The 25,545-nt window shown below is 48.8% G+C and overlaps 8 protein-coding genes across 8 annotated transcripts; 4 read left to right on the forward strand and 4 right to left on the reverse strand.

Annotated features, from left to right (window-relative positions):
- Positions 1 to 1,543: 1,543 nt before the first annotated feature.
- Positions 1,544 to 2,716, reverse strand: J7337_013340 (uncharacterized protein; the record flags this gene model as incomplete). The annotated part of the gene is made up of 1 exon (XM_044830831.1): positions 1,544 to 2,716. The coding sequence occupies one exon, from the start codon at positions 2,714 to 2,716 to the stop codon at positions 1,544 to 1,546; it is 1,173 nt and encodes a 390-aa protein (XP_044674106.1).
- Positions 2,717 to 3,235: 519 nt separating this feature from the next.
- On the forward strand, positions 3,236 to 4,094 carry J7337_013341 (uncharacterized protein; the record flags this gene model as incomplete). The annotated part of the gene is made up of 2 exons (XM_044830832.1): positions 3,236 to 3,575; positions 3,694 to 4,094. 2 exons carry the CDS (start codon positions 3,236 to 3,238, stop codon positions 4,092 to 4,094), a joined length of 741 nt encoding a protein of 246 aa, XP_044674107.1.
- Positions 4,095 to 4,248: 154 nt separating this feature from the next.
- Positions 4,249 to 6,528, reverse strand: J7337_013342 (uncharacterized protein; the record flags this gene model as incomplete). The annotated part of the gene is made up of 1 exon (XM_044830833.1): positions 4,249 to 6,528. One exon carries the CDS (start codon positions 6,526 to 6,528, stop codon positions 4,249 to 4,251), a length of 2,280 nt encoding a protein of 759 aa, XP_044674108.1.
- A 292-nt stretch (positions 6,529 to 6,820) lies between these two features.
- Positions 6,821 to 8,446, reverse strand: J7337_013343 (uncharacterized protein; the record flags this gene model as incomplete). The annotated part of the gene is made up of 2 exons (XM_044830834.1): positions 6,821 to 8,036; positions 8,082 to 8,446. The coding sequence occupies 2 exons, from the start codon at positions 8,444 to 8,446 to the stop codon at positions 6,821 to 6,823; spliced, it is 1,581 nt and encodes a 526-aa protein (XP_044674109.1).
- Positions 8,447 to 8,898: 452 nt separating this feature from the next.
- Positions 8,899 to 9,536, forward strand: J7337_013344 (uncharacterized protein; the record flags this gene model as incomplete). The annotated part of the gene is made up of 2 exons (XM_044830835.1): positions 8,899 to 9,333; positions 9,405 to 9,536. 2 exons carry the CDS (start codon positions 8,899 to 8,901, stop codon positions 9,534 to 9,536), a joined length of 567 nt encoding a protein of 188 aa, XP_044674110.1.
- A 504-nt stretch (positions 9,537 to 10,040) lies between these two features.
- On the forward strand, positions 10,041 to 10,841 carry J7337_013345 (uncharacterized protein; the record flags this gene model as incomplete). The annotated part of the gene is made up of 1 exon (XM_044830836.1): positions 10,041 to 10,841. The coding sequence occupies one exon, from the start codon at positions 10,041 to 10,043 to the stop codon at positions 10,839 to 10,841; it is 801 nt and encodes a 266-aa protein (XP_044674111.1).
- A 1,337-nt stretch (positions 10,842 to 12,178) lies between these two features.
- J7337_013346 (uncharacterized protein) lies at positions 12,179 to 21,227 on the reverse strand (the record flags this gene model as incomplete). The annotated part of the gene is made up of 2 exons (XM_044830837.1): positions 12,179 to 18,348; positions 18,404 to 21,227. 2 exons carry the CDS (start codon positions 21,225 to 21,227, stop codon positions 12,179 to 12,181), a joined length of 8,994 nt encoding a protein of 2,997 aa, XP_044674112.1.
- A 635-nt stretch (positions 21,228 to 21,862) lies between these two features.
- J7337_013347 (uncharacterized protein) lies at positions 21,863 to 24,733 on the forward strand (the record flags this gene model as incomplete). The annotated part of the gene is made up of 6 exons (XM_044830838.1): positions 21,863 to 22,137; positions 22,188 to 22,333; positions 22,394 to 22,603; positions 22,736 to 23,489; positions 23,545 to 23,946; positions 24,028 to 24,733. The coding sequence occupies 6 exons, from the start codon at positions 21,863 to 21,865 to the stop codon at positions 24,731 to 24,733; spliced, it is 2,493 nt and encodes an 830-aa protein (XP_044674113.1).
- Positions 24,734 to 25,545: the final 812 nt, after the last annotated feature.

The following is a 25,545-nucleotide window of genomic DNA, read 5'->3' on the forward strand; positions in this document are numbered from 1 at the left end:
ATGTCAGAGAAAAAAGATTTGTCAGGTTCTCCATCGAAGCAAAGTGTGTAGGAGTTGCGCGGCATTCCGGCGTCTGGCAATGAGATTGCCTCTTCTAACCATATGTTTATACCGTCAATTGCCCGTCAATTGCAAGCATGGGCACAATGTCTTCCCCATCGTGGTTGTTTCACTCACTGCGAGGTTTAATAATAGAGCTGTATCCAATCATATCCCAACAAGGATGGAGAACGGCAGGGATGCGGCGGCGTAGTTTGAGATGGCGTTGTATTCTCAGCCTTGGATTCTCTTTACAGAATTTGATAGACCATTAGCGTGAGTTGAAGGGGAGCAAACAGTATATTCGTCCTCGATGAGCGTGGTACCACGTAGATGCCGCATTTGCTCAAGAGAAAGTTGACGAAAGAATCTGATTGCAACCGCAGTGGCAGAAAAGCGATATTTTGCTTGCACTCCATTGTACCAATCCTTAATCCGCCCCCACACCGCATCATCCCTCAATAAGCTTCCGATCCTTGTGAGAACGGCCTTAGACGGGATATCCCAGGGATCCAAGGTTAGATCAATGAGATCTTGCGGATCATTCGAGCCTTTCCAGCCAGGAAAAGCTTCGTTGGGGAGGCCAGCCAGTTCGAAATATTGACGCTCCCCTAGGAATCAGAGACTGAAAGCGATAGCTTCTCTCGCCGAAGACGTGTTTCTACCCCATCCCCTTACTTCCATATCGCCAAAGTCTTTGATGATCTCGCTTGAGTGACGAATTTCCTTCCAGTATCGAAAGGCATAGCCATTGGAGACAGTAGGGTCTTGGTGGAAGCGTCTGCGATAGGTATCTTCCAGACGATTCTTGAAATTCAGCATCAAATGCGGGAACCTTTCTTCTAGTGCTTCTTACAGTTCGGGAGACATATTGTAGGGCCTCGGAGAAGACATATAAGATCCGCCTTTAGAATGGAAAGAAATTGCGATAGGAACTGATGGCGACCAGCCCAAGCCCTCAAATCGGGCGAGAAGAGGGCGGAGAAGGAGAAATTATTGACCTCAAGAGGTAGATATTTGGTGTCGTTTGCGATTGAGCAGCAGGTGTACATTAAGGAGAAGTCAATCAATTGACCGTCAGCGGTAGTGAGCTTTTCAGATTCGCTATTGATACCCTCCTTCCACGCGGAAGTATCCCGTAAAGATCATGTCACGCACCTCATAGGGGAGCGTGGCGAGATGGGGGCGAGCCATTTTGAACGAATGGGACAACGTCCAGTTCAGAAATATACCTGGACTGATTTAGAGGAATGAAGTTCGAGAGAGGGAGGAGAGACAGACATTTATAGACGAGCGGGGAAGAGTTGATGGTGTCGCTGCATGGGCTATAGAACTCAGTTTGTAGCCAGCTCCACCAAGAAAATGCATAATTTGAGCACCAAGAAGTCAAGTAAATTGGAGGAACAACGCTGACTCTTCAGTGCCTGTATTCTATTTGCGTCTCTCAAGGAGCAATGAGGTATAAACTCAGGCACCAGAGGCTCAACTTGCTATGCGGAAGTCATCAATCCTGCTTCTCTGCTTCCTCAACAGCGATCCTCCTCCACGTCTTGGGATAACCTTTGTCGATACGCCACTTCTCTGACGTGTCCTTCACAGACATGGCGAAATCCTTTCTCCAGCCCCTCTCAAAATCCCACTCTCCCATCATCTTAGCACCAAGATGCCAAGTCAAGATGCTCTCTGCACGAGCTCCCTCTGGAGAATGTAACAGTGCAACAGCTACGTCAATACACTCTGGACGATCGTCAACGGTGTAGAATACCGTCGCAGAGCAGCGCGAGCAGAAATATCTTTGAACGTCAGGTGAGCTTCGATAGATAGCGAGCGTGCCGTAACGAGGGTCTCGGTCGGGATTGTCGACTGCCCTCTTCAGATCAAGAGTATTGCGCGGAAAGTCGGGGTTATTGGTCTTCTCTGGAAAGTCGATCTGTTGAGGCATGACAAATGTCCAATTCATTACGTCAACACCAACTGATAGACGACATGATGGGCATGGATCCAGTGTCGCAAGGTGTTTATGGGTCTTTGGCTCGACAAACGAAGGAATCGCATCAGCCTCCATGGTAGAAAAGTCCATGTTGCAGGGACGGAAGACAAGATCGACACCCTTGCAGTGACAGCGGATAGGTATATCTGTGGCTGGAGGCGCTTCGGGCCGAGCATCCTCATTCGCGGTAGGCCAAATTTCACCTAATTCCCAGCCATCTTCAGGTCTCTCCATCCATCTGCGAGGCTTCTCGCTGTCACCGTTCACATTTTGAAGCCACGGAGAAAGGCCCCCATCAACCGTGTCACCAACAAAGATTTGCCTCGTGAAGGTGATAAGGTTATCAACGTCAACATTATTCAAGACCCCCGTGAAAACGCCGTAGTGTTGGGGCTGATCTTTGTAGTGAGCATCCCAGAACATCGGACACGAACATGAGCCACAGAACAAAATTTGGCAGTTGGGGGTGAATTCGTAGGATTTCAGATCAGAGTTGCGAATTTCATCGGCTGAGCCAGGCCAGTCTATGTTGCAGTTGTACATGGCACCAGTGGCGTTTCGGCATGACGTGCAGTGGCATATCGACGCTGGTAGAGGGAGCTTTGATCGGGTCACTTTGCTGGTGAAGGTATGCGCCTTGCAGAGGCACTGAGCCGTGAGGGTGATATCCTGATCCTTGGTAGTCATCGTGTTTGTATCTCAAAAGACTTCAACTGTAGGATGCTTTGTGTTAAAAGTCGAAATATGCAATTGAAGAGTTCTATGTGAAGTTGTTAACGGTAGCAACAGTAGGGACCGTGAATTTTGGAGTACCCCGCCCCCAAGGGCGTGAATGATGACCAAAAACGGTCTTGTCGTACAATGACGTCGTTTGCAGGTACCAACAAATTTCTCAAGGCCTGTCCATCTATCTCTAGTATGTAGAAATTAGATTTGACAGCCAAAGCCTTTTTTTATTTTTATTTTTTCTAAGGATTGCCCTATGCTTTCGGTCATGTTTTCTTGGGACGCTGCATTGGCTTCTGTTGCACCGCCCCCGTATAGCCTCACGATGTTTAACCGCCTGATTCCTGTGGCTGACGTGATGCTTCCCCTAAGATAATAATAACCTTATAGGCCGCCCGTCATCCATAGCCATATAAATATATGAACACTCGCATCCTGTCTTCGTAGCAAATCTTATTCTTTTAACATATCCCCGCCAAAATGTCCGAAAAGACCAAATCTGCGTTCTTCGACTCACCCGAAGCCTCCCCCGCTGCACCGCCACCATTCAGCCAGGCGGTGTCAGACGCTGGCCCATCAACTTTCCAGAGTCGCTTTGCATCAATCACACGACATGGACTTGACCGCATCAGACTGGTCAACCTCTCAGAGGTGGAAATAGCGGCTATGCACGAAATTGTGAGGACATATTGGGAACGTGGGATTGACAAGGTCTACCCGCAAGAATCGTCGCGGGAGTTCAAGCTAGGAGGCTATGCATGGGGATATGACCCGAATGGCAACGAGCAAGCGATGATGTTGACGCTTCGGATATTAGAGGGTATGCAGGGTTTGGGTTGGGTGATTTATTCGTCTATTGAGGTGACGAAGAGAGTTTCGACGAAAGGTGACTTACAGGCGATAATCGCAACCTGGGCAAGGTATACTGACGAGAACAGATGCACTCATATTCCGTAAAGTGAAAAACATCCCTCCTCCCTGCGAATGGCTAAATGTGTCGTTCCACGGCGGAGACAAACTGAAGATTCTCAACTTCCCGCCTACAGATCTTGTCAACGATATCATGGCGACTTTCATGACTGACATACAACGACATGAGGTCACGCCAGACCGCGCCAAGATTAAGTTCAAGGGATACCCATGGAGACCGCTGGAATCTGACGGAGTTGAAACACAACTGAAGTTGCTGGCGTTGCTTGAAATCTTTGAGCGCCACGGTTTCACGCTGTATACGAGGACGAGCGCGAGATTCGCCGATGAGACAAGTGAGTCAAATGTGTTGGTGTTTCAAAGGCGAAAGGACTGGGTGGTGGGGAAATCTCTATACGATCAACTCTGATCTTTGGCATGAACTGGAGATTGTTCGTGTTCACTTTTGTTCAAAATTCATGACCTGTAATGATCCTTCATAATTTCTTTTATACAACTATAGACTACCATTCCCCCATTTAACGATACGCATTAGGTCGATATACATCAAGTCTTTAGGAAACTCAAGCAAATTCCTTGTTCTTCTTCACAGCCAAGAATGTCAAACTCCACAACTGCCTAACATTACTCTCCGTCCCAGAGCTGAGTCCCGGCGGAGGGGGCAACGTCCCCAAAGGCGCGAACTTGTAACCACTCTTCGAACTATAGCTCCAGCTCCAGACCTCTGACTGCAATCTCTCGCTGTTATCCTCAATAATGTCCCACAATCGATTGTAAGCACTCTTCAAAGCTGTGCGCACTCGGCTATTACTGCAAAATGCAGGAGCATCTTCGTCTTCTTTAGACTGGGGCGATGAACATCGTGCAAGTTGACGCTCAAGGCCTTTAGCCATGAGGGCGAGTTGCCAGCTCCAGACTACAGTACCATGATACGCCGCGTTGGTGAAGTTGGCGGTGAAGACTTCTTTGCCTGCTAGTGCTGGGTTTGCAACCACGATGCCGAGAGGAGTACTCAGGCCGGCTGGGAATGGACGAAGGATGGCGTTGGCTGTTGCGTTTAAGAAGGTCGTGAGCTGGGCGTTGTTGGTTGAGTTGAGAAGAAACAGACGGAATGCCGTGTCAGTGTGCGTGATGCGTATCTTTTCCTCATCCTTGGTAGTGTTGATGGCTAGAGCGTAGTCAACGACTTCCCCAGAAGATGAGTAGTTGGCAACTGAATCTGCATGAGTTGGTCCATCGTAGAAGGTATTCTCCTTAACGTAGTCCTTCAAGTTCGAAGTAGCCGTGCCAACAGTGAGATCATACTCGAACAACGGTAGGGTATTGTCCTCCCAGATCTTTGCCCTCTTTGCCGCAACGGAACTCCAATCTTTGGTGACAGAATTATTGGGATAAACTCCATCAACCTTGGCCAAGTTGGAAATAGCATATAGTGCCGCTGGTACAAGAGCACAGTTCACGTCGAAGGGTATCCGCCCATTAGCAAGACCATATGTTGAGTCCCTCCATTGCCCAACTAGCTCACCCTTCTTCAGCTGGATCAAGTTCTCTACCGACTGCTCCTTCTCAAACGCTGCTGTAATGTTCATAATCTTCTGTGCGTTGATGTAGCTCAAGTTGCCCCATGTCAGATTCCGGTTCTCGACATCAACGTTGCCAGCCTTTGTGCTCAGCAATGGTTTGACTCGCTTTGGGGTAGTACTGAAATACCGATCCATGAGAACTGGCAGGAAGTAGTCTGTATCAATCATGGGATACGTAAAGCCCGGTGCCGTCGAATCAATGCCGTCCTGTAAGTTCAGAAGCGTCGCGTAGTCACCGATGGTCTCTTCATGGCAGACCGATCCATCTGTGCGATTTATCCGTTCCAACACTGCACCGATCACCGCTTCCAAAGCTGAATTATTCCCAGTACTGAGCACGGGTTCGAGTAAGAGAGCGGCGATCATAGTGTCGCGGCCAAAGTACGTCAAGAATCGCCATCCACCTGCGAGCAGCTTGTCAGTATACGAGAAGAAGGACAGCGACCTGACCTCTGACTGCTCTTTCTTAGCCAGTGATTTCGACTGGCTGTTGAGAACCTGTTGGGGAGATAGCTGCTTCAATTGAGGATAGTTGAACGATGCCGAGAACTTGTAGAAGCCCGCACCAAAACTGACAGTGTCGTTGTAGATTGAAACGCTGATATCCTTATTCTTCCATGGCTCCAGCAACAGGTTCGTCGTCGTCACATTGTCCAACCACAATCTCGATATGAGAACACCGCCATTCTTTACTCTCGTGACGTTTGTGGCATTTTGAATCGCCGGATTAATGATGCTCGGCCCTTCAGTAAAATCCCTTATGTTCCGGATCGAACCCAAAATAGCAACCGTGAGGTTCGCCGACGAGTTGAACGACAGAACACCCTCGACTCCAACGTAAGGATAATCTGATCCATTTTCTTCGCGGTTGATGACGCCCAGTGGCGATCCGAGAGTCGAATTGACCAGTTCGATCGCTAGAGTTCCATTCTTCTCGTCTTGGGGCTGGAAGAACGTGCATATACCGCTGTTCCCCGCAGGCCATGCAACAATGAGTCGAGGTCCGATAATCGACAGGTTACTATCCGGCATAGGACTCGTAACAACAACTTGCGCATCCGTATTGCAATCGGAGTAGAAGTAGTTCTCATAAGGTGGATCGCTAAGTTGTTGTGTAATAACAGGGCATGAATCGCCCAACGCCAACGTGGCGTACAACACGGCCAAAAGCATGGCAACAAGAGGCGTCATTTTTCCGGGTAAGCAGAATAAGATTTCAATCAGAGACTCGAAAGCTCGGAGGCCAGGCTGGATGGTCATCTTGTGCTTATAAATTACTCAGGATCGGCATCACAGATTGCGGGGTTGATCTGGGGATTTGAAGCTAGCAAAACAAGAAATGGAAGACGTTGGCACCATTTCGAGTTACTGGGTCTTTAAAGTTCGGGGAAGTTGGGAGCGATGACGACAACGTATGGCAATACGCGGATTGGAACCCGCGATTGCGATGCACTTCCTGCTATATTAGCTAGGGACGACTGAGATGCTCGTTCCTGTCTTTCATATCACAACAAAGTATTGAAAAGCTTAGAAGAAGGCAAAATCGTCGGCGTTATTGCTCATTGTCAACTTTCTCGAACCATATCAAGTCCCCAATAAGTGGCTCCAGATCCATGCCCATCTTGACGACCTTGCCGTTTTCAATTATGAACTTGGTCATCAGGACTTCGTCACCCGTATTAAATGCGTCTCGCACATGCGCATCGTATACAGACTGATCCCGCTTGTGTTTGAGCCTGGCTGTGAATCCCATTGAACGATCTGTTGCATCGATGAAAAGCCCTTTATCTCTGATCTCAACCTTCATGTTGCGATAACCAGGGTTCCAATAGTCGCCAGCATATTCTTCAAGTGTCAAATCTCTTTGCGATGTAGCACTCGATCCAACAATAGTTGGAGTGTCTTCTTTTTTCCCCTTCACCCTGCCAGCGTTGGTCTTGGTCATTCCACCCGCGTAACTCCGCGACTCTGAATTCGGTTTCTCGCGCCCTTCTGGCGGGCTCATGTGCACACCTATGTTGGATATCGCCGTCGATGGCCATGGCCCCGTGTAAGACTTGATAGCCGTGTCGATGAACCCGCGAAATAGTTGTGCAGCTACTGAGTTGGTTCCCGAAGAATTGCCCATCACAACAGCGCCAAATTTGAGGTCTGGCAGAAACACAAAGCGACTGCCAAAGCCTGTGATATCACCGCTATGCCCAAACACTACATGTCCACCATGCCAGTAAAGATCCATACCAGCTGTGTAGAAAATATGATCAATGCCCGTCTTTCGTTGGCGATGGTTAGCACCTCGCTCAGACCGCGGTCGAGTCAGTCCTTGGTATACATCCTCACTTATGGGCCCGTTGCGATCGATAATTGCTTTGAGAAACCTGATGAAATCGTTGGCGCTCGAGATTACCGACCCTGCGCCTTGGCCTTCTGGACAATTCACTGCCTCAAACTCGCGATATGATGCGGACTTCTTGTCCCAGATATGCCCTTTGGCAAGACGATGGGCGTGACCTATAGCTTTGGCGCTTTCGGGTTGCAGACTGCTCGACGCCATGTCAATACGATCAAAAATGCGCTCTTGTAAGAACTTTCTGAAAGCTTGACCGGTCTTGACCTCTATAAGATGCGTCAAGATAGTGTACATCATGTTGCAGTAGGTGTAGCGTGTCCGCGGTGGAGCAGCGACAGCGAGGTTTCGCAGATTTCGCGTAATGGAGCGGGCGTCATCAGGCTCAGCAGCGCGTGTTCCCATGTATGAATCATCGTGGCTACACTAGAGTTAGCTAGGTTTATCGGGCGCAAGCGAACCCTACCCAGGCATGCCAGTATGGTGACCCAAAAGATCATCTACAGTGACGGTATTGGTGTGCAATTCATCCGACATGACAAAGTCGTCGGGCAGCAGTTCAGACATGATTGAGCCATATTGAACTTCTGGAAAGTCGGCATCTTCAACTAAAAGAGCGATCGCTGCCGCAGTAAGCGATTTGGACGAGGATGCGATGTCGAACAGTGTGTCTGCAGTGCATGGTTCTTGGGACTTGACTGAGGCGAAGCCATAGCCCGCGGACTTGACCTTATCACCGTTAATAACAGCAACAGAGAGGCCAGGAACACGATTGTTTTGCATCAACGCCTTGACACGATCGCTGAAGTTTGGGGAGTCGAACAGGTCCATGTTAATTGCTTTGAGGGGAAAAGTTACAGCTTTTGGTGTCGCTCAAAATGTCATGGTCGAGTAGCTGAGGCGTCAGCATTGATGTCTCGGCGATTTTAGCCTTGCTGACTGTGCAAAGAGCGCTGAAGCCAATGTACATAACTAAATACTTAGTGGAATATCTGAATGAGAAATCCATGGAATTTTTTATCGGTGGTTTTTGCATATGGAGCAGATTATGAAGCCTCCACTGCCAGCCGTTGGCCCACTTGTCTCAGGCAGTCAAGTAACAAAGCGAACGCAGAACCAACACACCAATGAAATGGTGAATCTGACTGGCCAAGAAGGCAGAGGCCGCCATAAATTTGCAGCTCCTCTTCTTCCATAATTGCCTGCTCATCGTCTCGAACGTAGCTCATGCATTTCTTCAGTTTACTCATACTCCATGGTCGCTTCGTCCAATCGATCACAAGATGCTACCGCCTCCACCTCCACCGCCGCCGTCTTTTAGGGCCCCAGCAACTGACGCCAGCTCAACTCCACAAGCGCCAGTTGTTCCTGAGAGCGGTCCCGCCAGAGGCCTATTGCTTGAGTTGATCAAGCACAATGGCGCACCGTTCAACGATCACTGGGCATACTTTGTCCGATCCAGCTCGAGTTACTCTGTTGGTATTGTCTATGAAGCTGTTGGTGATGTCCGCAGCGGATTCCAACGCCAGACCCGGAGAAATCATGACCTGACCTCTGATCCACCTTCGACTCGAATCCTGCTCCAGTGGATTGATGCTACTTTTGTCAACGAAGAACTGATGCTTCACGACCAAGGGTCGATGCCTATGTGCATCTTTGAGGAGAGCCTGAATAAGGTCAAAGTACCCAAGAAGACATTGAATGACACACGCGAAAGTGTACGTATGGAACCCCAGATTGTGGCCATCCGGAGTTAGGAGTCATTCACTGAAAGATTAAATTTTTACAGGAAGCCCCGAAGAAAAGAATTGCACAAAGGAACTGCCAGACATGGATCGTTGAGTCGGCGGATCAGCTGGTTGCAGATGGCATTCTCTCCTCGGATGTTGCTGCTTATCTTCATGCCACCAAGCAAGTCTAAACAGTTTCCAGGTGCTACACTCGAATAGGTCAACCTTGTCAAGTTTGTCATCAACAAGTCAAAGCGTTTAGCATGGAGAATAACTGATAGCAGCCAGAGTGGATTCAGAATCCAGAAGAGCCTCAAGTCTAGACTAAGGCGTTGATCACTTTGCCCTGATCCGCCATCACTCATCAGATATACTGGTGGCTGACGTGTGAAGCTGTTGGAATGATTCCGTGATGTTTCTCTAGTAAATTCCTATGGAGTCCGTTCCACTCGACCGACGGCATTGAGAAGGATGGCGACAGTTAGCGCGCGTCTGGTCTGACCACCAGCGAATGAACCAAGAGAGGCAAAGCCACTTGCTATAACCTTTGGCTCAGTTTTCACCAATGCCTAAATAAATTTGCCTAAACAGGCACGTACTTCGATCAAGATCGCAGGCTTGGTATATATAGGCGATAAACCCACAAACATGATGCAGGTTCAATATCCCATATCCTACTATCACGAGCTAGCACCATGCCTACATATTACAAACATACGCTCTTCCTCTGGATCGAAGGCTACTTTCCAAAGCGGATTGCCTATTACCTTCTCTCCAAGGGCATCTGCTCCTCTGTAGAGCAGCTGTGCGATGGGAAGACTAACGAGAGCAATCTGAAGATTGTGTCCATTACTTTTACTGGTGATAGCTTCATTTCTGAAGACCCTGAAGAGCCCTTGCCATCTGGAACCAAAGTTCCCGCACTTCGCCTTGATGATACCGACAACGGCAAATCGATCTGGATCCACGAGACATGGAGCATCATTAACTTTCTGGAAGAAGTTTTTGATAGCGATAAGTACCGCAAAATGTGGGCTTCGAATCCCATCAACAGAGCCATTACCCAAGACGCCCTCAGCTACATCGCCCTCGCCACAGACGCCGGTCGTGTCTGGCTCGTCAATTGCGCTCCATACATGGCAGATTTCTGGAACATCCCCGATTCTGAACTGAGTCTCCCCGTCGGACGTCGTGCCCGACGTGAATTCGAAGAGCACTTCAGAACGCTGCAGAATGTGTGTGCTGACAATCTTACCTCAACGGGCTGGCTTACGCCTGCGGCTGACGCAGGCCCAGGCTTGGCTGACGTGATGCTCGCTGCAACGGTGAGACATACGGAGTTGAGCTGGAGTGAATTTATTCTGAAGCATGAGGAGCTTGGGAAGTTGAGGCAGTGGTATGAGAACTTTAAGACGGTGGGGTTTTGGCATGCGCTGGAGGAGACGGGGCGGTTCCCTGAGAATGCGAAGCGTGGAGAGGGATCTGTTCGGAAGTAGTTGACGAGATCGAACCGTAATTTGCAAGTTACTTGATCTGATTAATGCAGTCCTGTGCGTGAGCCGCATTTATTGTATGAGCAATTGACCATGCGATCCCAGGCGGAATACTGTCGCAGTTAGGCGTCTTCACACCTGAGAGTCTCAGCACGAACTAAGTATATCACAATACGGCATTTCCCCTTGACATGCGCTATTCTTCATTGACCCTCGGGCACCGAACGAATGACATCAGGGCCCACTGAGCGCATCAAATATCCAAGCTCTTACGGCAGTTGAAGCGGAGATTATGCATGTCTTCCACCGTCAATGCAACGGTATGTAACTGGCGCGATCCGCAGCTTCCGACCTCTGAAGCTACGCACTAACTCCTCAGCTGTAGCTGCTGTGTTTAGGTACTTCAAGACCTGTCCCCCCCTTGGGAACCCTCTCGAAGCTTGGATAACTTCTCAGCTCTCATTATTCACGCCTCTGCATCACGCACGGCAACATCAATCACAATGGCCAGAACAACGCTAACTCGCATTCCCCTCGCGTACCGCATCCTCTTCCTCTGGTTCGAACCACTCGCCGCCTTCGCCGGGTCCTTCGTAATCTGGTTCTCCCCCCAAATGTTCCTCAACACAATGACGCCGACCGCCAAATTTGCACCCGACAATCGCGTCGTTTACAATCAGGTGGCGGCGACATACACGCTGTTTGCCTACAACGAAGCGATTCTTCTCCGCGCTACCAACGATCTACGTGTTTGGAGGACTGTACTGATCGGGATCTTGATCTGTGATGCGCTGCATCTGTATGCGAGCTGGCTTGCCATTCCTGACATGTTTTGGAATCCTGCGACGTGGAGATGGGAGGATTGGGTCAATTTGGGGAGTTTGTGGGGGCAGGGCGCTGTGAGAATCGCGTTTTTGATGGGGGTTGGTTTGCAGGGGAATACTCGTGTCAAGGCGGATTGAGGTCAATTGACGAAGATGAGAGAGCGATGAGGCTCATTGCGATGAACCGACAGTAAGGCACAGGCGTCGGCATTGGCATCCTGGCAATCTGGCCAGATTCTTGGCGACAGGCACCCTTGTCACGGCATCACAATCGGCAATTGATGGGCCCAAAAGTGCCCGTCAATGCTCAGAATGTGCGTAGCTGAGAGTTCACTGCACCATTGTCGCTTCAACCCAATACAGTCCTAGCATATGAATGCGCCACAGCAATTACTATGTATGAAGTAATTAAACTTCGAATTGATCTCTTGATTGTTCTTCATCGCTATCTCGACTTCAGCAGGGCAAAAGAGCCGCACCGCTACTCACCAATCGCTCTTCTCCAGGCTAGTAAGCTCAAGCTAAGGCATACCGCAACACGACTACCACGTTCTCCAACGCCGTGAAGTCGCCCCCTTCATTCGATACCTTCAATTTCCACTCAAGGTTCGATTTTTTTAAGTCAGTGTTCAATGGTGACAAGGTCAGCATCGTCGCACTTCCCAAAGGAACTGAATCCCACGGTTTTTCCGTCCCCAAAGCAGTGATCGAAAACGATTTCTGGTCCAGCTTTTTCTTATTCACCTCGCCAGAAACAACAAGACTTAAACTGGTAACAATGATGGTTTTTCCTAGCGCCCAGTATGGAAACCTGTCTTTGATACCAGATAGGTCCAACTCGGCAATAGTTTTGCCCAACAGGCCTGACCGGAACGCGTACCATGCGTTACTAAAGTCGTTTTTGAGATCAAACATGGCGAAGAGACCAGGCCCTTCTGAGCTCAAGCCTTCAACACGAGATCGGAAAGTCTTGACAGCTTGATTGGCAGCATTGCGGAGCAAAGGCCCTCCGTCGACTGCTGTATACCGAACATGCAGAATAACGTCCGAGATAGTGGAGTAGTCAAAAGAACGGACAATCGTGGGGAGCTCAAGGGACCATGAACCAATTGCACCAGCACCTTCGAATGGCTGGAAGCGGTCGTCCTTGAAGTTGAGCTCGAATACACCAGAGTCCTGGATACCAGAGCTGATGGCAACTGAAGTTATAGGCACGATGTCTGTGCGGAAATGTCCCGAGGCCATATCATCTTCAGCGTAGTCTTCCCCCGAGGCTGCCACAGAGCTAACACGGTAACGGTGCTGAAGAAGACGCAGTGTTGCATTCAGACCAGTATGGGGACCGACAACACACGGAACAGACAATGAGACTGACTTGATCCGACGCATGTAATGACCTGGGAAGTCAAAGTCATACAACACCTCAGGAATGTCAAAGGTGGCAGTACCATCGGCTCGAAGATTCAGTAGAGCTTCAGGTTTGAGTTGCCTGAGTGAGATATTCTTGACTATCTCATAGTCATACGAAGATCGCTCCAGATACGCGGCCTCCATGCGTCGAAGGTCAGCTTGCAGCTGCTGCGCTGCGAGGAGACCATCATGACTGCTATCCCAATAACCACCAGGTCGCAAGAAACCCTGCACTGAAGATCCCTTCTCAAAGCGGAACGAGTTCTGAGCGCGACGTGCAAGGTCTGATGCGAGCTGATACAGATCGTAATGGACATTACGGACCGTGTTCTCCATCCAAGCGTAGAGCTTCTCGTTTGTGTACTTGGACTGATACCACTGCTCCGTCTCAACTGCATTGTCAATCTCTGCTTGCTGGATGCATGTTTCCTTCTCATTGAGCTCTAATCGCTTTCTTTGGATCTCTGCTTGTTTGTCAAGCGACTTAATCTCCTGGCCCTTCATGTTTGCTTGGAGTCGCCTCTCTTGTAGCTGCTTCGTGAGCGCATTTGTGCGTTGGGCATCGGATGCTACCATGCTGGCTGCCATGGAGCCTGTCCTGAGGGTCATGGCCGAAGCTTGAACAGCTGATGACAGGATCGAGCCATCCATCTTGAGCGACGCACCAACACCCATTGGCTCAACATTCGACGTCACCTGGGGTAGAGCCTTGAGCATAAACGCCCAGATGTCTATGTATGAAGCAGCGATGTTCAGCTTATTGGCCAGATCCGTTCCCTTCATTTCCTGGAGCTCCAGTCGATTCATACGAAGGTCGTCCGTGAACGGTGCATCGATCGCATGCTCGATGTCCACCCACTTCTCCGTTTCGCTTGGTATGCGGTTCAATGGCTCGCCCATAAGTTGAAGGTAGTAGCTCAGTTGAGATGCGGCAGAAGATCTGTTCATTTCTAAAAGCTCGATGTTCCTTTCGATCTCCTCCCTCTGCAGGCGTTTGAGACTTATGGCAAGCCGCTGTCGAGCCGTGTCTTGCTTCGCTTTGAGGATCTGGAGAGCTTCCGAGTCCTTCTTTTCCTTGATTTGTAAGAACTGCTCTCCCATGCCTTGAAGGCTCGTGCATATCTCCAGTGCTTTGGAGATTAGGTATTGGAATCGCTGATTTGGCATGGGACCATCAATCTCATTCAACAGAGAAGTCACTCCCCCTCCACCACCTTGCAAGGCCCGGCCTATTTGTCCTGGGTCAATACTCGGCTCGTTCATGGCATACACAAGTGGTCGTCCATTGATATCCAAGTTGTTCCTAGCCTTGTAGAGCCGGTCGTTGACTAATGACCGCATTGTCTGGTACTTAGGATTTGCTGGCAGGCAAAAGTATGTCGTTGTTAAGATTCCTAAGACGCCATATCTGTCCTGCTCGTCATCGCCCGAGCCATTTGTCCCTCGTCTTTCAACATCACAGAGAAAAGGAAACGTGAGCTCGAGATCGACCCTCATTCTGCCATTCTTGTTCAGGGTGTCATAGGTCTTGACTGCAGTTTTACCAAGCTTGGGCATCTTGGGTGGCTCCGGGCCGAGGACATGCGCTGCCTCAATGTACCGCTGGATCGCCATAGGGAGAGATTCAATGCTACCCTGGCGGAAGTACTCATCGCCAGCAGCTATGAGGATTTCGATGTACTTCATGACGATCCATTTCATGTATGCTCGCGGTCGTGTTCGCGCTGTTGCATGCGTGTTGGAAGGGTTTCGTCTCCTTTCTGTCACTGCCACGTCGAGGGTAGATTCGTCTAGCCAGCCAGTGAACTTGTCTTGGTTCTCAGTCGGATCAGCTGCAATATCTCTGAATGGACGGAACCTCCAGCATGCCGTCTTTGCTTGCTTTCGAGTTTGCCCTTGGACATCTACTGTCGGGTCGAATACAAACCTTGCAACGCGAAGAGCGAGGTCGTATTGCTGCGTTGCTAAGAACCTGTCCATAGCGAGAAGAATACAATGCGCACCAAGTTCCCAGTTGTAGAGAGCATATGAAGTTGCCTGTTCGTGGTACTGAGACATATTTGCTTCAACGACAGCCTTTCCGTACTCTCTCTCGTTCATCGTGTTCATCGTCTCAAAGAGTGGTACCAGGCTGTCTGTCTTCGTGATATCCTGCATGAAACTTGGTGATGAAGAATGCTCAATAACTTCAGTCATCGAATTCCGAACAAGATTCGACGATGCAAGATTGACTTTGTTGCTTTTTGCGTAGGCAAGCTTTGGATACATGAAGGTTGTCTTGCCATCCGGTGCCGATACTTGCACGTCCACGACGTAGCCTGTAGTCTTGCCGAGCTTGTCGTTTCCATCATACGACATGGTCCAAACAAGCGTTCTGGAAGAGGTTGGAACAGGAATAGCTAGCAAGGGAGAAGATACCTGGTCTCCCCCAAACGAAGCAACTTGTTGTTTAGGAGTCTCGACCTGGCCGTCGTCAAACGTCTTTCTCGTTTCCCAGTCTTGCTTCCATGTATACTTGTGAAACACCGTCTCAAGGGTGTTTGCCGTGGACTCGGACTGTTTCTCATTTTCTTTCACAGATGCGCGGTCATCACTTATCTGAAAAGATCCAAGAAATGAGTGGTTGGCTACGTCGGTTTTTGTTGCCTTGGTCCCGGTTTTCTTTTCCTTTCTCCAGCATCCCACATTAATAGTGACTGTTTCCCCAACCGGTTCGGTCGTATTGGCCCAAAAGGTGAAGCGTGAAATGCAAGGCAGCTTTTCTTTGTTGAAATCATTATCCCACTTCACATTCAGTACCGGTTGCGAAACTCGCTTGGGTGTCCATTCCCCGTTAAGTAGTTCAGTCCATGCCATCCGTATCTCCCAGTTACTCGGCGACTTTGTCGTGTTCAATGACTGGCCCGCGGCCTCTGAAAACGTCATGGTGGTCGTCGTTTTCCCCGCTGGGGTCTCAGGAGTAGTAGTTTTGACCATTATCTCTGGGACATAGACGCTGAGACGGTTTCCACGCATAACGGGAATCAGGTAGGCCCCGGCATTGGTGACACTCGAACCATCCCAATCTGCCTCGTACGTCACAGATCCAATGTCCATCAAAGTCCACGGTGTCCATATCGCAACGTCACTGGGCTGTGTAAGCCTCATGTTACGGTAGTAGAAACGATATGGTGCGCTGCGCGTCTTACCAAAGAAATGGTACGTCTCCAGGCCATCCGTGGGATGATGCCGTAGATATGCTTGGATGTCTAGATCAGCGATCTCTGACAGACCCTTCACGTACGTCCGGATAGCTTGTGAGAATGTATCCCAGCTGAGGTCCTTTTGCATGATGGTTGTTTCGTAGTCACCAAACAAAGCAGTCTTATCGTCACGCAAGGTTGGATCGATCCAATTCTCCGGGTATAGGAATGCCTTGCGTGTAGCCGCCCAAATATTGTGCTTATGCATCCACGCCCACTTGATCTGGTCTATGTTGCTTGGTTGCACACCAGCTTCAGTTTCCATGCCGAGGAGACACCGTTGTACGTATAACTGAACGGTCGAGATGGCTTGTTTCATTCGCGTGATCTCAAACTGCGAGCCCATCTGAACGTCAATCAACAGCAGATCAAACAAGCCGCCCGCGTCCGAGATCTTGGCTTTCTTGATATATGGCTGTTGCAGCAAATACTCGATGAAAACTGTCCGCTGGGTCTCTTGTAGCTGTGAGGTACATGTCTTGAGTTGTCGTTTACCTAGCATGAGTCTCAGCTCGTTCGCAACCTCCAAATCCTTGGACGAACTAAGAAGTGTGGGAGCGGCGAATTTGAAAAGATTAGTGATCGGATGCTCGCCTTCCTGACTTGAATTAGGCCTCAGATTGCCAGAGATCTCCATGATAGTTTGAATGGACACGAGGTCACTGAGACTGGATACAGAGCTGATTATATCTTCTGTCGTCGCCCCATCATAGTCATATTTGGCATTGATCAAGGTTGACAGCTGTGCTTCGGGCCATGTTGTCGCAGCTATGAGTTTGGAAGTCAACGTTGAAGAGCTGTCAGGGTTTCCCAGCCATGAAAACAACGTGACTAAAGAATCCTTATCCTTGGCAACGTTGTCTCTCAGCTGGCGATAACTCTGTAGCTTCGCAATGTCGCTGATACTCAGGGAGTTTAAATCAACAGATATCAGCCCGTTGGGAGTGGCCAGGTACTTTACTTCCTCCAAGCTCAGCTCCAGCTTTCGGAACAACGAGGCCAATCGGCCAACCTCTTTCAATACTGAATCAGCCTTCTGGACATCATCTTCCACAATGAACGTTGTATCGGTGAAGCTTGCTGGCACCGTCTGCTTAGTGGCCCATGTAATATGCATGGGTTGAACAGACGATACAAGCAAGTAGGTCTGCCCGGTTGTCATAAGGATGGGATCGGAACACCACTCTTTGCCGATTTTTTTCATAATGACCTTGGCACCATTGATGCTAAGACATGGATCCGGTATGTCCTGAGGCTGTGATGACCGCAAAGTGAACGTGTACTCTCCTGTGGCCGTTGGTAGAAAGTAGCCTTGCGTCCTTGCAGGCTTCTCTGCAGAGTAACCCCGAATCTCGTCTAGGATATTGATAGCTGACTTGTTGTTTTCCCACGCCATCTCCTTGTTCAGAAGCATGGGGATAAGAGTGTGTTCAACACCTTCCAGCTTCTCACCAATACTCCTGGTCGCGAGGTCGACCAAGGTCTGTGATCGCAATATTGGTAACATCAACTTGACGAATTCCAATCGCCTAGTACGTAAAGTCTTTTCTCTCTCAACTTCAGGCGATTCCATAGCTTCGGACTCGTCGACCAGACTCTCATCTGACTCACAGGATTCTGCATCACTATCCTCTTCCTCGCTCGAGTCTTCCTCCGAGCTGGTACAGAGCGAGTCGTCGGATTGGCCTCCAAGATCTGTGGTTGTCAAAGCCACGTCAGAGCATATCAAGTCGATAACATCCTGCTTCTCAGTGGTGTCTGTACCCGAGAATCTGGATAGCAAGGCATTATAAGGAATCTTTGTCAACTTGTCAAGTTCATTGATCGCGTCGGCCAGGGTTGGAAATTCTTCGACCTGACTTATACTCTTCTCTTTCTCTTCCTCTGTCATGACCCCCGTGAGGGTTACAACAGCTGTCTGGGTCTTTTTGTTCCTTCTGTTGATGTCGATAGTCAATTTTGAAGGAAGGCCGTCGAAGGAAGGCAGCGACTCCAGGGACTCCATGTTAATGCTCTTGTTGAGAACGAAATCACCTTTTTAGAGTCTCGTTAGCACGGTGGTGTAGACATGGTGGTCTCGATGACGAACCTTCAACTATCTGCGTCAGGCTCTTGGAAGTTGCAGCGTCGAATATCTGGCCGCACAGATCCATAACATCTCGCGATATAACCGTATTGTTTTGTATGCGAGGCTCCCAGACACTGCTGTTGGCATTGACCTTCTCCATAATAGACGACGTAAACTGAAGGGCATGGTCAGATAATGGAATGTTGGTACTTTCACTCTTGCCAACAAGCAGCATGATGTCGCTAATTGACCAGCCACTATCAGTCAACTGCTTCCAGAGTGAAATACTCCCGAGAGTTGTCTTTGGATCGATGAAGATGTTCCTGTCTGGGAAGACTGAAAGAACCATATCATAGTCTCTTGGACGTACTCCAAGAAGTCGACACATCAGCGCATGACGATACATCTTGGACAGCGTATCCAAGTTGAGCGGTGACGAAGGGCTCAACCCAGCAACAGCCAAAAGAATCTTCAGATCCTCTGAAGTCGTCTTCAAAGTCATTGTGAGAGGTGCCATGTAAACTTCAATGGCGCCTTTATCCCTCAGATATGCGCCGTAAGAGTCCGGCCTGAAGACTGGATCATTACTCAGATAGCTCATTGGTTCAAGGAACGCCTTTCTATATAAGGACTTATCGCCATGAGTGCTGATTGGAGCCCAAATTGGGAGAAGAGAGACCACTGGTGCCTCTGTCAGTTTACTCAACTTTACGATGTGAGCGACGTCTTCAAGGACTGCTAACGTAATGCCTCTGAATCCTTCAACTGATGCAGTAGCACTGTTGGCAATGTGATTCTGAGTGATGGTTGAAATGACGACGTCAAGCTCTGCAATGGTCCATCCTAGCTTATTTCTGAGTCGAATAAAGCTTTGAAGTTCGTGGCAAATCTCTTGTGTCAGATTACCAATGGGAGGTTCTTCAGAAGCATCCCTTTCACTGGCACTCGCGGTGTTGTCAAGCAGTCGAAGTCGCATTTCCGACAGCTGCCCGTCGAACACCTTTGAGCCTCGGTTGTTGACGATTACAAGTCTTCTACCAAAGAAAGTGGTGTTCGAAAGCTCCAGAAGTTCCTCAAGCGATAGCCCCGAGCGTGGAAGAAGCTGATCTCGTATGAAACAAAGTCCTGCCAGATTCTGCTCGGAGGTGTCAAGCATCTTGTCAATAGTTTCATAGCCCCAGCATTCGTTGACCATGGGGATCGACCTATCTCGCAGCATTGTCTCTTGAACCAGCTCCTCTGGGTACAGGCCGACAAGAAGATCTAAAAAGGTGTCTGTAAAGATGGTTTCTTTAGAAATAGCAGCAAGGTCGCGAGGGAGCATATGCAAGGTCTCGGCAACGTCGAATCGGTGCCATACAGCCTCTGCCTCCCTTTCCAGCTCTTTCCTCGACTTTGAGTCACTTGGAACGAAGTTCATAAGCTGTTTCAGCATGAAGGTAGTTGACTTGAAGTTTTCACGCACGTCCGACGGCTCGATACCCATCGAAGAAAGATAGACTCTGGCCGAGTCTTGGCCCAAGCTATACGGGAATCGGTTCAGAGGAAACATAGCTTCCGCGATTTTGTTCTCGCATGCAGTGGCTACAAGATCTTCTTCTGCACTGACATGAACTTCGGATGTTGAGGTATCCTGTTCATCAATGACGCTGATGGACCCTCCCTCACTTGCGATGTATGAAGCCATAATCTCATTGACGATTGTGATATAGGGCACCATGTTCTTGCTATTCGCGCACGAGAGTTGCAGTTCTTGCAAATCTGGACGTCGAAGAGCCAATGCTTTTAGGACATTGTCGGCTTCATTAACCGTTGTAGAGCAGCGGCTGTGTTCAAGGAACTTGAGCAGGTCAACAAAATATGCCGAGGCGCTGACAACAGAGCAACACTCTTCGCATGGAGTATCTTGTAGATCAAAGATGCTTGTCATGTTGAAGTCCTTCTTAGTGCTTGCGTCAGGGACCGCCATGGAAGGATCTTCGTCGGGTACCGATGGTCGACTGATCTCTTCTGCCCCAACATCTGCGACCGCTTTTCTGGTTGGCATGAAGTCTTCGTTAATCATGGTGAGCAGATTCACCCAGGTTTCCTGACTCCGACAAGCAACTACAACCGCATGGTCGTGGATCTTGAGTGCAGTCTCCTCCTGCAGACGCTTCCTCATGCTCTGAACAAACTCTTTTCTGTTTGTAGAAGCGATATCCTGTGCACTCTCAAATTTGAGGTCCAGGAGATGTTTTATATGCTGTGGTTCTGTGACCAGATACTGCAATCTCTGTAGCGTCATGAGTCTGCCGATGACCTCTTCGACTTCGACCTTCCGGCTGTCCTTGATTGAGTCGAAGAAGCCTCTGGAGTTGACCTGTTTTCGAAACCTATCAGAGGTGATTGATACGTCGTTCTCAACAGCCCATTTCAACGCAAACTCGATAGTGCTGTTCAATTCTGGTTTAAACTGGAAATCCTTCGCCCTAACGGAAGCCAGGAGAACAGCCAGTGGTTCTTTAAGCATCAGATACGATCTGAGACGCGCGGCATTTTCTTTGTCGTTGCAAGGCAAGTCTCCTTTGCGGTAGTACTCGAGTGCAACCCTGCTGAGGCTATTCGGGCCTGGGAAGTTCTGTAATAGGTAACAGGCAAGCTTCTCATCCTCTTGGGTTGCTTGGAATATCTCCCGCATCCATTGAAGTGATTTGATGTTGTCTAAGCTTAAACCTCCCTGACCAACAACGACTTCAATGGCAGCAATAACATCATGTCGTGTCTCAATGGCAGTTTGAACTCTGGTCACTAGCTCATCATTTCCACGGAACATGGCAGCAACCAAAGATGAGACTTGCGCCATGGTGATAGAATAGAGTTGGTGAAAAGACTGCTCTGAATCAATAGCGAGCAATTGCTGATTGAAGGCAAAGGAAGTTTTGGTGAAACTGTATAGTGATACACTGCACAAAATCTCTTCCAAGTTCGTTTACGAGGCTCGAGACGCGATGCTACTTGCTCAGATTTCGGCCAAAAGGCACGGAGAGCTCTGAAGGGACGCTGAAGGATGTTTCGGCCATCACCGCCCACATGCCTACCCCTGTTTGACGTTAGTGGCTTCGGTTACCTATTTCTGTGCGAGGACCGAGCACTTGCAGGTGCGCTATCGATTCTGTTTCTTTACAATAGTGGGCCTGACAACGAATCATGCAGGGTAGGGAATATTAGGTCATGTGTTGTCTGGATTTGGCGTTTCAGCTCTGTCTTGACAGTTCTAGACTTTTGCATTTCTTGGCGAGTGGTTCGTTATCCAAGGTAGACATGTATTGGTACTTTCCCTTGCCCAACAGGGGTGCCACGCTCTACGGCTACCGTTCGACTCGACACAGAACGATTCGGAAATACAGAGATTCCAAACAACAAACCTTTACTGGTAGCACACAGGTTTCTCAGGCCATCAAATATTTTCAACGAGATCAATTTCACTAGGCTGCAAGTATGGCTACCGCAGCGCAGAAATCCCGTTTGGAATTCACTTTGTCTACTGGCGATAGAACCGCCAATAACAACACCGAGTACTATGATCAGGTCACTGCCTTGTCCCAAGCTTTGATCAACCGGAGCTTCCGCGACCTTTTTGAAAACACTAAAGGAATCGCTGGGATTGCTCACACAGGCAAAGAAGGCGACAGAATCTTTGGAGAACTTGATGCGCCTACGATTATGCTGATAGGGCATGTTGATGACCCAAATTTAGCCTACTATCAGCTTCGGTCAGTCTCCATTCTGGCATAAACTGGCGAAATCGATTAACTAAGAGCAGCATCAAATCGGCCGATGTCGTCTTTCGCAACGGCCAGACACGCACTCTCTCTCAATGGGTTCTCAACCTCAAAGTAAACCTCGGTCAAGTGCCAGGCTTCATAGTCGGCGACTATCACGTTCAGCGGATCTTCGCCAACTTTGCTGGTATGTCAAGTTTGTGTTTACGCGAGTTGGACTCTGTGATCTAATCTTCATACCTCAAAGCCTCGGAATGGGTAGCGCCTGTGGAGGGCACAAGCACTTGTTTCGACCCGAAAACCAAGACAACCATCTCCCTTCAGGAATGGAAAGATCGACCTGAGAACTCGGACTACTTTTATCGTATCACCGGACTCATCGGGGAGTGGGCTAAAACTGAGGCTCATAAAGGATTGTCAACCCTGGGTATCAAGTTTTCTTTACCGCAGGAAGAAGGTCAGTATAACTAGTTTGCTTGTTTGATGTGATACTGATGTTAATAAGCAGACAAACCCCTTCTAGCAACATTCCGTAAGTGAATTTACATCTCTGCTGCTCTCATATAACGAATACTGAAGCGTTAGACAGGGCCCATGCTACGTCATACTCAAGTCTATCCTTACAAGAGCCATAGAAACCCTAAGGAGGTGACGAGTATTGGAGATTGCTCACGAGGAACTCAAGCTGAGCCGTACGGAGATCTTGTGCAAGGTGACTTCAACTGCTTGACGTTCTGCGAAAACATCGATACGAGTTGGGACATGCCCGGAAAGTCCATTAATCCCATCGTTCGCTCCCTTCCCCTCGGAGGGAAACTGAGCCACCCATGCAATCTGTCATTTCCTGTATCAGAAGATAACCTCAAGGCTCCTGACTCGTTAGGTACCTTCGCTATGGACCATAGGGTTGTCATGGATCGCTATCTTCTCCCTACACTTGAGGATCTATGTCGCGCCACTGTGGTGAAGATAAACGATCCCGAGCGGAAGATAGCGGCACCTGAAATATCATTCCAACCGCGCTATACCATCGGTTCTCCGCCCCCCGAGCGGCAATTGAATAGCTCGCCTAATGGCGGTATCGAGTTTACGAAGATGTCAGAATGCCATTATCGATGGAGATGTGGCGATAGTAAAGAAAAGAAGGGACATCTCTACACCGATGGTCCATACAGTCTTCTCCGAGATAGGTATAACTCTTATAAAATCGATACTGAGTCTGCAGTCGACGTCGAGTGGTCTCCTGGACAGCCGACCCTGGCTATTTCAGCCTCCATCTCATATAAGTATGATTGCGCCTTCGCGGATCGTGAGGATATGACCGGACATTGGGATAGCGTTAAGTATGAAGCCGCTGACCTTCTCCGACCTGTGAATCATGGCTGACTGAGCATATAGGTATGAGGTCAATGCTGCGGCAGCTTTCAGCCTGGGACTACATATTTCCAATTCTACCATAATACCCAAGGTCAAGGGCATCAGCAGAGCGGATGTTGCAAAAATCAAGGATGGCTCTATTAGTAGTCTAGATGGCCTCAATACGGTCTCAGATGGTGACCTGAACGTCGTATCATATCCCCATAATTCGACGGCAACGGGTAAATGTACCGATGACAGTGGTTCTGTCTTCAAGAAAGACCTTGAAACGTCACTCAGATCGACGATTTCTGAGTTCATGGAACGAATCAATGAGCATTTCAACGCTAGAGGGCAGCTAGTGCTCCCGGGGTATGGAAATCTGGAGATGAAGAACCCCAGGTTCTCTAAGCTAGGAGGTATCGTGGCAGACTTTGTTCTTAAGTAAGTATTTGCTCGGGGTCTCTTGTCTGTGGACACTGTACCTCCGATGGAGTGACATGATTCTCTGACAGCATATCTTAGGTCTACGGCGCCAGATGGAACGATATCATTTCCTGAACCTCGCGATGACCCTACCTCGGGGGAGAAGCCATCAGGTCAACACAACATACCGACAGGTGTTACTGAGCCAAAAGACGAAAACACGCTTAAGCTCAATTGGGATTATCAAGTCTCATACAACCCAGCAACAAAAATCGGCCGGTTGTCCTTGCACGCTAAGAACAACAAGAAAGAAGACTTGAGCTTCCATTTCATTCGCATCAGCTTACTGACATCGGCTTCGACCAGAACTCGACCATTTGATGATACTGAATGGAGTCCCTCACCCGATGATGGGGCACTGGATATACTCTACTCAAATGGTGAATATGTACATTCTACCCTGAACAAACATCAATCTGAAGAGTCACTGTCGGAGACTACGCTAAAGGGCAATGTTTATGAACTTAGTAGAGGATCTGGGTGGCCTACAAACCTCCCTGCCCTGGAGGTCGCAGTCAAGACCGACAGATCAGCGGGAGAGATGCAGGCTTCTGTCCAAGGTTCCAAGAGCACTGGGTTTAAAGTACCAAAGGACCAAGAACTCAGTTTGGTGCTACAGGGCGACATTCAGGAGTTGGGAAGATACAAGATGAAGATAGCCGAGTCTTGGAAGAAAGTTCCAGGTTTAAAGTTTGGGGGAGAAGGAACTGCAATAAGCTACAGGGATATCAATATTCAGCCATGACACTGAATTGTCTCACAGGTAGAAAAGGATTACAAGGAAAAGAAATTGGTCAGCTCAACTGTTGATGTCGATTCTATACAAGCCTAGCCAGCCGCTGACTGCATAGATCAAGGCAACGCAAGTAATAGTTTACCATACATGTCGTACAGCCTTTTCTTTTCGCTTTCAACTCTCTAAACCTTTCTACGTCTACGTATTTCTAGAACGTGATAATTTGGTGGTCGGGATATTAAATTCAGCATTAGAGGAGGAGTCTGCAATTCAGAGGCCCCAATTTAGTAGACCGGGGGTTTTGTGGTCTATTCAACAATTCCTCACCTTGTAGCCCAGGCCCTGACAGATCCATCTTACAAGCAGGGTTACAAGACAACTCTGCCATCTCACGCATCCGTTTATCTGTCTGTACATGTACTTGATACGAATTAGGGAAATAAATGCCTACAAAGAATGAGTCAAAGTATTGAAAAGATGCATAAACTATTGATGCATATATCCCAGTAGAGATTAAAAAGCGGAGGTTGTATGGCTAGTTGTAGCCAAGCGTTACGAATGGAGCTAATGCATAGGCGAGACGCGTGTTCGTTTTTCACCGAGTCTAGCACTGAAGGGACCGAACTCGACCTAGCGTAACTCGCCATTTCAGGCCATGTGCTCGAAAAGGTACAGAGCGTCAATATTATGCAGGCCAGCATATTCGGCACGAGAAGACAATGGCTGATAACAACGTTCCGCGGCCTTTCCGCCCGGTATTAGCCACCAACGTCCCTAGGCCAGGGTGGCATGGTGCAGTGGAGTCTGTGATTGAAGAGCAG

Source organism: Fusarium musae, chromosome 11 (genome assembly GCF_019915245.1).
Source record: "Fusarium musae strain F31 chromosome 11, whole genome shotgun sequence".
NCBI lineage: Eukaryota > Fungi > Ascomycota > Sordariomycetes > Hypocreales > Nectriaceae > Fusarium > Fusarium musae.